This window comes from Schistocerca serialis, chromosome 11 (genome assembly GCF_023864345.2).
Source record: "Schistocerca serialis cubense isolate TAMUIC-IGC-003099 chromosome 11, iqSchSeri2.2, whole genome shotgun sequence".
Taxonomy (NCBI): Eukaryota; Metazoa; Arthropoda; class Insecta; order Orthoptera; family Acrididae; genus Schistocerca; species Schistocerca serialis.
In genome coordinates, this window is record NC_064648.1 from 177,821,485 (window position 1) to 177,835,835 (window position 14,351).

General features: G+C 39.9%; 1 protein-coding gene across 1 annotated transcript in view; it reads right to left on the reverse strand.

Moving 5' to 3' along the window:
- The window catches only part of LOC126427231 (basement membrane-specific heparan sulfate proteoglycan core protein), a 792,772-nt gene that overhangs the window by 62,100 nt on the left and 716,321 nt on the right, over positions 1 to 14,351 (reverse strand). The window contains exons 66-68 of the mRNA XM_050089468.1: positions 9,175 to 9,366; positions 2,360 to 2,543; positions 470 to 567 (exon numbers count right to left, since the gene is read on the reverse strand). Coding sequence (XP_049945425.1) covers positions 470 to 567; positions 2,360 to 2,543; positions 9,175 to 9,366 — 474 coding nt within the window. The remainder of the gene's footprint in view (positions 1 to 469; positions 568 to 2,359; positions 2,544 to 9,174; positions 9,367 to 14,351) is intronic.

Consider the following 14,351-nt stretch of genomic DNA (forward strand, 5'->3'; position numbering starts at 1 on the left):
ACTGCCACCAGGCGACATTCGACCTTGTGATGGCCAGTGATCCTAATGTTTCACAGTTCATCAGTGTATGTGGGACCGTAAAGAGAATCCTGCAGAAACCGACAATCTACAAAATAGGATTTCAGTAAAATATGATCTACCGATGAGACCACAAATGCACCGAAAAAGCCTGAACAAGAGTAATATTCATTTTTAGCATAACAGTGGAATTGAATGCCTACAATGGCAGATTTGCGAAGAAACAGACTACAATACTTAACAGCGAGCAGGTATTTTTTCTTAGCTATACTTGGCACTACAAATCTGTGTATTGAAAGATGACTTACATTTGAATTGTCCGGGAAGGCGAGCAGTTAGTACAGAACAAATACACACAGAGAATTAGATGCCACACTATTAATTTGTCAAATTTCCAATTTGATGTTTGAATACAATGGAAATGGTTTGGGCTGGCAACTATGACTCTTACCCTGAATGGTGAGCACATAGTCTTCACTGAAGGTACCAGCGCCGGTGTAAGCCGTGCACCTGTACACGCCTCCATTTTCAGGCCTCACGTTTGTTATCCTGAGGGAAAAGTACGCACACATATATATGCTGTCGTGAACATAGCAAAGAACAGTGCTCTTACAAAATGTGGGCAACACAAATAACATAATCACTTTAATTAATGCAATTGTAGATTCTTTGTGAGACAATGTATAACTTACTTTGGTACCGGTCTAAGCAGTGTTATAATTATTTAGTGGAAGTAGATGTACTACATATAGAATAGATGGAAAAGGGAAAAGCTACTTCTATTAGAAATATTAGGAATTACAAAGATAAATGTGTGTACCCCCATCCACACTTACTAGATTCAATTTAATGATTTATCTCTTTTACATGATATTGTGACTTCTTCATAAGAGTGAAGCTGTTTTGGAATCTTGTGGACATCATTCATAAATAGGTAATTACGCAGATATACACTTACATAACCAATGTCACGATTCCTGTGTACATCGCTGTCTACTCTTCAGTGATGTTTAAACAACAGAAAATCTGGGAAGCAATAATATTATGAATTGTGATAGCTAACTACCTACCATACAGAGGAGACATTAAGTGACAGGCAGACACATTTAAAACTAGATGCCTCGAAAACAGCAGCTTTCCAATCAAGTCCATCCTTCATCTCTCTCTTTCTTACACACACACACACACACACACACACACACACACACACACACACACACAGACATGGTCACTATCATTTCTGGGTGCTGTCACACCACAGCACCTGGAGAAAAAATAAGTAAAGTTAGTTCCCCACCAGTGCATCATTTTACACACATTGTTGCAGCATTTAAGTTGAAAGTAGCAGTTGCTATGCAATGTCCCCATTGGCAGGTGGTCTGAGAGTGTGGAGGTGTTATGGGTACCATACTATTAGTGTAAATGGTATTTAACAGTTTTTCTCAGGCTCATGTTGGAGGTCAAAGTGTGTAGAAGTTTAACAATGAGGGTAGAATTATTTACTGCAATTCAAAACAAAGTTTCAGTGTGAAAGTTCAGACAGTTATTGCGGTTTATAGTAGGTCGTTGTGATTGGTGAGTTTAATTTAATCTATATGGAACAATAAATAATCACTAGTTTCATCTCAATCATAAAACTAAACTTGCCACGAGTCATTTTCCCAGTTTACCACCCCAACAGAGAGAAAGAAATCCAAGTTACGAAAAGACGAGAATAAGTGATGGTCAGTAGTTCAAGTCAAAGAGATAAACAAAGTAACTTACAAAGCTGAACAGTAATTAAATGAAAGATTTTATGGAGATGTGTGGGAGTACCATGAAACAGGATAGTACTGCAGTATATGGGAGAAGAGTTGAGAGCTTTACAGTAAACACCGAAATCCCCGTGCCACACGACCATAGCACGTTGCTGGAGGAGCTAAGAGGAGTATTGTGCGGTAATTAATGTTGCAGCAGTGATACATCTGATCCAGATGACGTCTTTAGCTGTCCTGAGCTGTCTGACAGAGTTACAATATTTCCACTGCTGTCATAAAATAAGTTCTTAACTCCACTTTTTTAATTGGGTGCCCTATTTTTCTTCGGCTCATCTACCACTGTGTTACAGTACTGTGGGTGCAGTGTTAATTGCGTATTACGACTGCAGAGAAACAAAAATTTAACTACATAACTTTATTTTTAACGGTTTATATCAAAAATTTTATGACTACACTTCATACTTACACTGCTTCTGCACAACATTCGAAAACAGCAGGAATTTACTAGGGAAATGGCCTTTTTTATTTATCCAGATAAAGGGTTAAGAACTTCTATTCTCACCGAGAGGGTGGCCTCGCCTCACCTCAGCAGTTCGTTGGCAGTCTGCACGTTGCTGTCGAGCTGCCGGTCGCGGTCCTCCTTGGTCCAGCGGAAGTTGACAGGCACCGAGCCGTCGGCCCCGGAGACACGGCAGCGCAGGTCCACGTTGTCGCCCGCCCGCACCTGCTGGCTACTCGCGTCGATGTGCAGTGACAGGCTCGACACTCCTGCGGTGCGACCACGGTGTGGCGAGCGGACCGTAAGGTCGAGCGAGACGAAATGGCGTAGGTTCCAGTGTTACGGCAACGGGACGTCATCACGGCAAATCGCCGACATTCGAAGTCGATCCGGTGTCGGATAGTGATTTTGTTGCCACAATTTGAGTGGTGGCAGGATGGGGAGCGAGGTGAGGAGAATGGGAGAAATATACGTCAAAATTAGAAAAGAAATAATGCAGCGTGTCTTAAACATTATAATGGATCACAGTAAATCAAATATTGCTTCCACTAATTTACAAGGCTAAATACAACACCTATTACAAAAATAAAAATTAACTTCTTTATGTTGTAGAACCCGAGAGGAAAACTGAAGTCAATCAGTGGTGCATTTAAAGCAACTAATGCCCTTACATTACTGACAGACATACGGTCAGGGTCTTCTACTCACTATAATTTATACGCTAGGAAGATTTTTGTTAATATTACACCACCTTTAGTCACAATAATTTATTCTGTCGCTTTAGTAAAATACATTCCGGAGGAGCTTCAACTCCATAATTAGGGACAACACTGACATTTCAGTTGAAGCTTCCCGGCAGATTAAAATTGTATGCCACACCAGAGCTCGAACCTGGAACCTTCGCCTTTGGGGGCAAGTGCTCACTGACGGAGCTATCTGAGCACAACTCACAATCTGCCCTCACAGCTTTAATCCTGCCCGTACTTCATCTATTACCTTCCAAACTTCAAAGAAGTCCTCCTGCACTGCATTGCACCTCAGCAATAGCCTTTCTCCTGGGAGTGTTAGTCCCACAAAATGTGCAAGAGAACCTTAGCGAAGTCTGAAAGGTAAGAGAAAAGAAACTGGCGGAAGTAAAGCTGTGAGGGCGGGTCTCGAGTCGTTCTCGGATACCTCCGTCGGTAGAGCACTTGCCCGTAAAAGACAAATGCCCAGGTTCAAATTCCACTCGGGCATATATTATGTTGGTGCATAAGTTCGTAGTGTTTTTTTTTTTTTTTTGTTTTTTTTTTTTCTTTTTCTTTTTTTTTTTTTCCCATGTTGGTATTCCAGCTCCTATTGGTTTATTTATCGGTTGTCATTTTTTATTAGTCGGTCACTGTCAAAGTGAGAGGTGTGGACTCTAGAAAATGGAATGCCAAAGGGAGAAATCAGAACATTTCTAGCATATTCTCTTGTTTGAGATCAACAGAGGGGTGACAGTAATGGAGGCAGCTAGAAATGTTTGGGCCTTGTACGGAGATAATGCCACTGGACACAGCACAGTAATAAAATGGTTTCTTCCTCTTAAGGAGGATCGTTTTGACATTGGGCTAGTGGCTCTCGGAAGATCTTCGGGGTTTGACAGAGATTGTTTAAACACAGTAATCTACAATGATTCGTGTCAGTGTACTCGAAATGGCAAATGTGGTGAATTGTGAGCATTCCACCTAATCGAATGTACAGGTGCCACATACTGCAAGCCAAAATCACAAAAATCAGCAGGTGGCCACGTGTCATCTGAGGTTACTTGTCATCGATTGGCTCACGGACAACACCGACCATTCCTATACTGTACCATTACTGGTGACGAGAAATAGTGTCTTTGTATTAAGATCAGGAAAACAGAAAACGGTTGCACTCAAACATAGCAGCAACCACTAGTACAAAGACCTGCGCGCATCAACAACAGATAATGTCATACAAATGATGGCGGAACAGCGACAGTGTGGTGCACCACGAATTCCTTCCCTGAGGTGTAACCGTCACAGCTAATATTTACTGTCACCAAGTGAAATGCAATCCGAGAATGACGATCAGGAAGACTGTGCGAAGTGATGCTACTCGACGATAATACGCGCACGCATTCTACTGAACTGACCAAAAGTCGCCACACGTGAACTGGTTTGGTAAGACATTCTGGATCCATCCTACTCACACGGTTCTGTGCACTCAGATTTTCACCTTTTCTGCTCGCTGTCGAACAACTTTCTATCTGTATGAGAATGCACTCCAAATATGGCTCAATGAGTCCTTCTCCTCGAAGCCATGTGATCTCTACAGTAGCAGAATCAAAAAGTTATGCCAGCATTGACAGACTGTTGTAATTCGTGACATTCTAGTCAGAGCTGCCAGAGATGGCAGTCATGAGCATGTGTGGTTTGCTTGCTGTGTAAATAAATAAATGTGTGTGTGTGTTTGTTTGTTTTTCCTTTTCTGAAGAAAGGCTTTGGCCAAAAGCTAATGTATATGTGTGTTTTCATTGTTTCTGTTTGCAACTCAATGTATTTATCTTCATGGACAGTAGCAATCTATCTTTTCACAGCTGAATATGATTGGTGACTAAAGTTTCTGTTACATGTATGTCACATTTATTAAAATTATGGAAAAATTCTACAAACTTATGCACCAACCCAATAGTTTTAATCCACGACAGGAGTTTCTAACCAGCACAAATTCTTCTGCACATTATACACGATTTCTGGGAGGAATACAGTTGCTAGCTTTACACGAAAAAAGGTCTTGGGTGAAATAAACAAAATAAATAAAGTATTATTAATGTTGATGGCCAAATGAAGGTGACTTTGCTCCTGTCAGCGAATGGAAGTCCACCTCAATCTGTTTCAAAGGAAACATTGCAAAGGAACTGGATGTGATGAACATTGGGAGTCGGGCACCTCTCAAAAGGCCATTACTCAAAGCAGCACATAAAACTGCATGTCTTCCATGGGCCAAACAGCACAGAAATTGGAGAGGAGCTGACTGGAGGCATGTACAGTGGTCCAACTACTCACAATTTTGAATCTCTTCAAATGACGTGAGGTGTCGCATGCATCGATTCTTGGTGAGGCACTTAACCTGCAGTGCATGGAGGCCGTAGTTCAGGCCAGAGGTTGTTTTGGGGTTGCTTTTAATACCGTGACTTTATGCACACTCGTTCAGGTTTATGTGAGCATGAATCGGGAAGTTTACTTCACAGAGGTGTACTTTCATTTAAGTCTAATTCCTTTGCTGTATGGTGCTGTTTCATGACGCAAAGTATCTGGAGTATAGTACTTTCCTCCTGTTTGGAGAGATGGTATGCTTGCATTACAACACCTTCTGATAAACTATGGAAAAACAATTATTCTTATTTTTTTTTTTATATCAATTTGCACTGCCGGTGTTAAAGCTAAGCTACAGTAATGCGCAATATATGTTGCTAATCCAAAACTACTTTCAGATTAATATACTACATAATCACCACAACAGAAGTCTCACTGATATTGTCTTATGATACAAATACTCTACATAAAGTCTGAGTATTACTGTGACAAGAGAATACATTTATAATACAAACTGAAAGAACTGTGAAGGGAAAAGATAATAAAATAAAATTTTAATACTAGGGTTACAATATTAATGAGAGTATAGCTCAAGAAAAAAACCTTTCAAAGGAAAGACATAAATAAAATAAAATGGACACAACAGCTATATTATTAGAATTTTAGTACTATTAATGAAATTATGATTTAAATTGCAACACCTCAATACATTTTAAATTTTCTTCTTTTATAATTTGTTAAAAGAGTTAGTTGCTACAGACCAACTTTCAACAGCAACCAAACCTGGATTAGAACGAGGCCAATTAGTGTTATGTTCCAGAAATAATTGTGGAAACAGTGTTACGTCCTTACGGAGTTCAACTAGAATTAATTCTACAAATGCAGAAGAAACATGGCGTGCAAATCATAAAATCAAAGGGATAACAAAAGTAAAAATCAAAACAAAATTGATTTAGCCAGTCAAGGCAGGATGGAATGCAGGATTGTAGCACATCATAAAACCATACCGCATCCTGTAGTCGACTCCAGCAATCTCCCTCAAATCCCGAAGAATCAAATATTCGAGATGTGTGTGCACAAACAGTGGAAGAAACCACAGCAAGCTACTGTTGCATGTTGCGGGATGTGACCAAAGCTGTAAGCTCCTTAAAAGTTTGCATATTACATAACAGCATCATTCTTCAAGAACACTTATTATGCCCCAGCTGTGGCCAGCTTCGCAGGAAAAGCTAGGGAAGAAAGCACAATATCTAAATGCCAAAATGAGCAATGCAATGTTTTGTAGTGTCAGCACGAAGAAAATGCTTGTATGGGTGCACTAGCCAACAGAGAATACACCATACATTAACTGAAGGCTTTAAACATAACATTTTTGTTGGAGGATTTTCACAAAAAAGGTGGGCATTCTACTTTACACTTATCTGTAAATAATACAGAACAACTTAAAATGAATACAGTGATTACAAACATCTATAAATATTTAATTCAGAGTAATACATTGATAAGAATTACAGAGAATGTAAAAGAAAGTATAGAATTTAGACTGTCATGGAAGCCCAGTGATTCAAAAGCCCATGCATGGCAATGTGCAAGTGATAAGTTGTGTGGCATTAAGTGAAAATGTCAATCTTGTGTAGAAGGCATTCTGTATATTGGACTCGAACAACTGTCATTCCGTCATCGCAGTGTGGAGAAGATTTCATCAGCAGTACAACTGAGCCGCTCCAAATGCCGACAACATTTATAGATGGCATCAGCGTGGGATTTTTAAATCAGTATCTTTCAAACAGATAGATCAATCATATTGGACGTGATGATGCTATGTTCTGCCAGGATTTTTCGACCTGATACTCATGATTTTCTTTTTATGGGGCTATGTGAAACACCTTGTATGTGCCTCTTTGATGGAAGCAATTTTAGGATTCAGAAATGCTCATCTCTTGATGATTCAGAATGTATGATGAGAAATTGATTCTCATTCAAATGTTGTTTGTTCTAACAGGACACATATAGCATTTTTTTGTATTTTCTTCCCATTCTCTGTAATTCTTACTGATGTATGCTATGCATGAAATAGTTTTAGCTGTTTGTAACCACGCCATTGATTCTGAACTGTCCAGTACAAACAGAATGATTTACATATGTTCCTGCCACCATAGTAAGAAGGCTATAATCGAGAGACATAGTCAAATCCAATCACCTGACTTCTGGCTTGTGGTGGCAGGTATAGTCTTGTAGACTGGAAACTCACAAAGGCATCTGGATGGAATGTGAGAGACTAACTACGAATACAAAGTGCTTGACACAAGGAAAAAAGACAACTTTTTTTTTATCTTTGTACTGTAAATTTGAAAGTGCAAGTCTTGCAGACATCACATGACAGATGTTAGGTTTGTCAGTCCAGTCAGTATCAGAACATTAGAAACACGGGAATCCATGGAGAGAAGAAAACAATCTTTTCACTACAAGATATTCAGGAAGTTCAGGGAATCAGCATTTGCAACAGATTGCAGAGTCATTTTAGGGCTTCAAGCATAAAACACTCGAGTGACTATTTGGGATGTTAAACAATGACAAAAGTGACCACCTATCTGAAGTCAATAATGGGGTGGTAAAGAGAAAACACACAAAAAATCACTGAAGATAACTTTCCATTTGTTTCTTGCAGTGTTCTGCATAAGACTGTGTCCAAACAACTAGGGTGTTGCAAGGCATACGCTTGTCGGGTTCCGAAATTCCTTCCCAGAACCAGAAAACTCAATAAATGGCTGCTTCTCTATTCTTTATTTCCTGCTATGATAGAGAAAGAGAACGTGTGCTGTACACTATAATTGTAACTAGTGAAGGGACGCAGATCGCCTATGCCTGCACAAAGGTGACAGAGCAGACAAAAAACAAGCTAAACTTTGGCAGACAGTAAGGTTATGACTTCCTTTTTTTTGGGACGCTAAAGGTATTCCGTTTGTGAAATTTTAAAGAGACTGTGAAAATGTCCAAGGTGCAAAAGTGTGTGAAACTGCCAAGAATGTACAGATACCAAAAGAATGTTTTGGCTACATTGTGCAAGAGCATTGCATACAAGAAAGCTATCTTTGTGCAGAATGGGTTCTGCACACATCCGCAACAGATTATAAACAAATGGAAAAAGTGAAAATCACTCAGGGATCAGTTTTCAACATATTACTACAAAAATCTAACAACTTTCATGGAAACACGAAGCGTCATAGGAAGCTGTCCGAAGGGGCGTTCCTGTTTCACAATGGCCCAATTCATTCCATACAGGACAGCCACGCTTGCTGCTTGTGTAATCACTGTAACATCCTGAAATGGCACCAATGACTACTTTCTCTTTTCTCAGATGAAGAAACCATTGCACGGTAGGCATTTTCATATCGATAATGTGTTGATTTTTTGACGTGGAACATTTCCATAAGAGCTAATATGCAGACTTCTACAAGTGAGGCCTCTGTAAAGTCACCCATCATTGGGAAAAATGTGTCATCATTGAAGGACCTGTCACATATCAAGTGACTAAATATAATCAAATTTAACAGAGTTGGATTGCTTCTTTTGGAAGTGACGGTTAAAAATTAGAGACTACAAAAGGTATTCGAAAAGATACATTCGCGCTAACAGGCTGACAACGTTCAACACTCGAGACTACATTAAGACTTCTGACCAAAGGACCAGCTCCTCAAGATTTTTGAGGCATCACAACCCTAAAATCGACCGATAAGACAATCTATTTGCTCAAATCGAGCGACGAGAAAACAGAGACGAGGAGCAGGCCGAAGCCAAAGTAGGTGGGAAAACCAACCCCGTCCGCCCCTGCGGTAGCCGGCAGGTCCGCCACCACAGTAGAGCTCGTCGCTGCCGTCGCGACAGTCGATGCGGCCGTCGCACTGAGCCGTGAGCGGGACGCACTCCCCAGTGCGGCACTGGAAGCCGCCCACAGCCGCCACGCCGGAGACGCCCGGAGGGGCGAAGTAGCACCCACCCGCCGCGTACACTGTGGCGGCACCAGGCGTTAGTGACCGATAAACACTCGTCGGCCGTCTGACATCGGCCAGACCTCAGGTGGGGTGAAAAGGAAAGCAGAATGCCACTGAGTAGGAACGTGGGAAGAGGGAGAGGAGGGCACGGAACCAGTCTGGTAAGTGGAATGGCTGCTGCAGCTTTCCGTCGGTCATTTTCCTACTGTCGTCTCAGAAGATCGAAGCCAAATTCCCCGGCATCTGACAACATTGTCCGTTCATTTCTCACACAACACTTTGATAAGTGCCACACACGTTGTAAACATTAAATGCTGTGCTCTACAATGTTTTTGTCCACTAGACTCCAATGAGACACACTGAGCACAGGAAGATGGCAGTCCAAGTTTCCATCTGGTCATCAAGATTTAGGTTAAAAACATTTCAAAAGCTCGGGCTATAAGAAATATTTTATTTTTGCCAGTGACACAGTACTTGTTACTTCTGTACAGGATCTGTTACTTCTGTACAGGATCCTATTGATTTTTTTCAAGTTGGTGGTACGGGTTCTGTGGTCTCATTCTTCAGTCGTCAAGATGTCGGTAATTTCTCTTGCTGGAACGTCGATCATTTACAAATTCGTTCACGATTATCATCAAAATTTGTTCTGAGACACTTCCAATGTCTCTCTGTATGCACCTATAATGACTGGTTGGAGTTTAGACATCACTTTGATCAAAGATGGTCAATTGTAGCATCTAAACTACTGACTCAGGCAGTGTACAAAATTCTGTGCTGAAACTTTAACTGATACAACTATCTGAACACACAGATATTCACCTCTCATCAATTATTTCGAGAGCGGGTGGGACTCCAAAAAAAAGAATTCTCTTGGCTGTCCATAAGAGTTCTCTCACTACAGATTCCTAACTCAATACGGTCTGCGAATTAAAAATTATCCCATTGCCAGTGCCTTAGTGAAGTCCGAAGCCAAGTTATACAATAATAAAAACAAGTGTGGAATTTGGGGACAACGTTGGCCTTCCTTTTTATTATTTCCCAACAATCAACATTTTCAACTTCTTTTGCAGTAGTGAACAGTTTGTTTTTGTACTGTCTTAGCCCAAAACAAAATGACAAGGAGTATGTGGCTTTATGAAGTGAGGTCAGGATGTGTCCCATTCTTTAACCTCAACAAGTACAGGGTTATTACAAATGATTGAAGCGATTTCATAAATTCACTGTAGCTCCATTCATTGACATATGGTCACGACACACTACAGATACGTAGAAAAACTCATAAAGTTTTGTTTGGCTGAAGCCCCACTTCAGGTTTCTGCCGCCAGAGCGCTCGAGAGCGCAGTGAGACAAAATGGCGACAGGAGCCGAGAAAGCGTATGTCGTGCTTGAAATGCACTCACATCAGTCAGTCATAACAGTGCAACGACACTTCAGGACCAAGTTCAACAAAGATCCACCAACTGCCAACTCCATTCGGCGATGGTATGCGCAGTTTAAACCTTCTGGGTGCCTCTGTAAGGGGAAATCAATGGGTCGGCCTGGAGTGAGCGAAGAAACGGTTGAACGCGTGCGGGCAAGTTTCACGCGTAGCCCGCGGAAGTCGACGAATAAAGCAAGCAGGGAGCTAAACGTACCACAGCCGACGGTTTGGAAAATCTTACGGAAAAGGCTAAAGCACAAGCCTTACCGCTTACAATTGCTACAAGCCCTGACACCCGATGACAAAGTCAAACGCTTTGAATTTTCGGCGCGGTTGCAACAGCTCATGGAAGAGGATGCGTTCAGTGCGAAACTTGTTTTCGGTGATGAAGCTACATTTTTTCTTAATGGTGAAGTGTTTAAACCTCCTCTACAAGAAACGTGCCAGAACTGCGAGCTCGCATCAACAATGCTTTCGAACTCATTGATGGGGACATGCTGCGCCGAGTGTGGGAGGAACTTGATTATCGGCTTGATGTCTGCCGAATCACTAAAGGGACACATATCGAACATTTGTGAATGCCTAAAAAAACTTTTTGAGTTTTTGCATGTGTGTGCAAAGCATTGTGAAAATATCTCAAATAATAAAGTTATTGCAGAGCTGTGAAATCGCTTCAATCATTTGTAATAACCCTGTATTTTTCTCCAGTAATTCAGTCATTTTCAGACAATTTCTCTGGAGATGACCACACCTACTTCATGCCACTGACATAATAACTATCAGCTTGTAACTCCAGCCCAGCAGGTCCTGATATATATACACACACAAACTTCTCCTACTTTTCGTGACTCATTACATAAACAATGGTACATACCTTAACAGTGTTCCAGACAATTTCTTAGTTCTGAACATGAAAAGGCATATTTCCCAGTTACAGTTCCCTCAGACCATTCATAGTACCAACAATTTCAGCATTTTGATCTTCATTTTTGTAAAAAAAATAAAAACTTCATTTTGCCCCATTTTTTGACAACATGAAACAAATAGTTTTATTTAATTTACTTGGGAAAGAAATTCAGTTCATCACATAAATGTTTCAGTCAACTCTTTCATGTGTAAACATATTGTGGTTTACGTAGGGTGATGTTCTGAATTAATATTACCCTCTGGGCAATACGATTTGGAAGTTATTTGTATTGTACAGTTAATTTTATAGTTAATGCACATTTCCAGAGAAGCAGCATTTCCAAAATACTTTAAGTTCTCTCAAAAATAAATTTTTGGTTCCTAATCCACTACATGAGACATTCTAATCACTATTAAACTAAGAACTAGACAAAAATGTATCAGGAAAAACCATTTTAACTCAATCCATGTCATTCATTCACATTACCCTATTGAAGTCACCAGTTCAGTCACTGAGCATTGTTTCATTGAGAAGCCCCCACCCCCTCCTCCTTCACAATGTTTGGGCAGAAAAAGCTCAGATATTGCAAAAGCAAAGCAAGAAGCTGATCTGTGCGAAGGGACAGGTCTCCGCAATTAATAGCCGCCAAAGCATTGACCCTCTACTGTGTTCCATTTTATTATACTCATTCAGCAAACCTCTGCTGAGGTATAATTTTGGCCAGTAATATTTGTCTTTTGGTGGTTCACACTGAGAAATGCTTGGTATGAAAATGCAGAAATCTCTGGAACCAATTCGTTTGTTAAGAACAAACGTTACTATTAAGCTGCTTCTGACAGATTCTGTAATGTGTAATGTTCCTTAAATTCCTCAGTGGAAAATCTCTCATAGGTAAACTGGAAATAAATATGTACAATTTCAGCACTGAAGAATTAACTCATCACCTACATAATACACATTTTGCACTGATAATGCCAGGGAGACTCTAGCTATACCAAAGGTGGCAAAGCACACTGAGCACAAGCATTTGATAATACAGGCATTAAATGTGTATTGGTAACCTTGAAATGTGTTATTAACACTGAGTCAACTTTATACACCATATTTTGTAGCTTTTTTGTGGTGACCACTGCCATCAGCATTTATCCACACAATTAGAAATTCCTGCATACAATGTTACCATACTTGTCAAAGCCTTTACACATTCCTGTGTTTTGTGTCAGATGCATATCACAGCACAAATCTGTACTTTTTTCCTTCAATTATAGGTGACACTAAGATATAGACTTTTATTTATTTGCTGCATAGCCGAAACTGGCATGCTTTTACAACACATTTGGTTATCAGCAGTAATGTAACACACTCACCACTTTCAAAATTACAAGCCAAGAATTTTTCAAGCTCTTAAAAATGTACTGTACATGCTGAAGCTTCTGATGTAACAAAATAATTGGCAAACAAGAACAGCAGACAGACATTTTACGTGTAGTGTTTATTCGAAACACAATGAAGAACTGTGGATGACACCATTTCTCACTCTGTTCCATTGGGCTAACTCCTGACTCACTTTTTGCCATATCCTCCCCTCAACACCCGTCTTTTGTATAAAATGTCAGAGAAACTGTATTTCTACTTTAAAACAAATAACTGTGAAACCATAAACAATGTCTTCATATCCTAAATATCTTCTTCAATTTCAATATAGGCCAGTTAAGAAGCCTATTCAGTAATTCACCGTCTGTTAACACACGAAGAGATCAGTTTCTCAATCAAGCCATTATCACTGTCACTGTCAAGGGAAATATCCTAAATACTTTCTACTGTTAAAAATACACAACGTACGGTCACCTAAAAAGAACAACTCACGTTGCCCGTACACTGTCAACTCCAGATGAACAATTCACTTTTACTTCCTTTGGACACTTCTACCTGTTACACGAATTCTGAAATCTGGGTTCAAAACAGCAAACAGCTTCTTGAGTTGGATATTTGGGTTTGGGTCATGTAATGGGATAACTCAAAATGGGGTGGTAAACAAAATAAACCAATGATCAATGCTGCCTTGAAAGGAAAAAAAAGAAGCAAATAAAAATTTTAAAAATCATTAAAGGTTAACGTAGGGCAAAACATGCAAAAAATTAAATAAAATTTGTTAGAACTACAATTGTACTTAGTGACTGAAAAGTTGTATTGAAGTGTGAATGGTGGCACCTTCTAGAACTGTAAAATGTGTTACTCTGTCCAACATTAATACCACACCAGTTATTTGACCGCCAAACCACTTCTCACAATGAATGAAAACTTAGAGCTTCCTAAACATTTGGCTCGTGGCAGCTTTCTCAGTTCCAACAAGGAAACGGTTTTGGTCAGCCACGTGAACCCACGTCAGAGAATACAGACAATAAGTTAGTGACCTAATTACACACTCAATATTCAATTTGACACAATCACAGAAAATGTTTTATATCGTCCATTGGTATCAACTACCAGTGGGAAACATCAGAACTAGAAATGAGAAAGAAAAGAGTGTGTATTTTACTTTTGCCTCGTACATACAGAGTTGACAAACTAAAACAAATATTCTTTTCTTTTTTCTTCCTAGTTCTGATTATGGTCAGTGGTGGCCAATACTGGTGAACAATGTAAAACCTGTCCTGTTACTGCATGAACCAAAT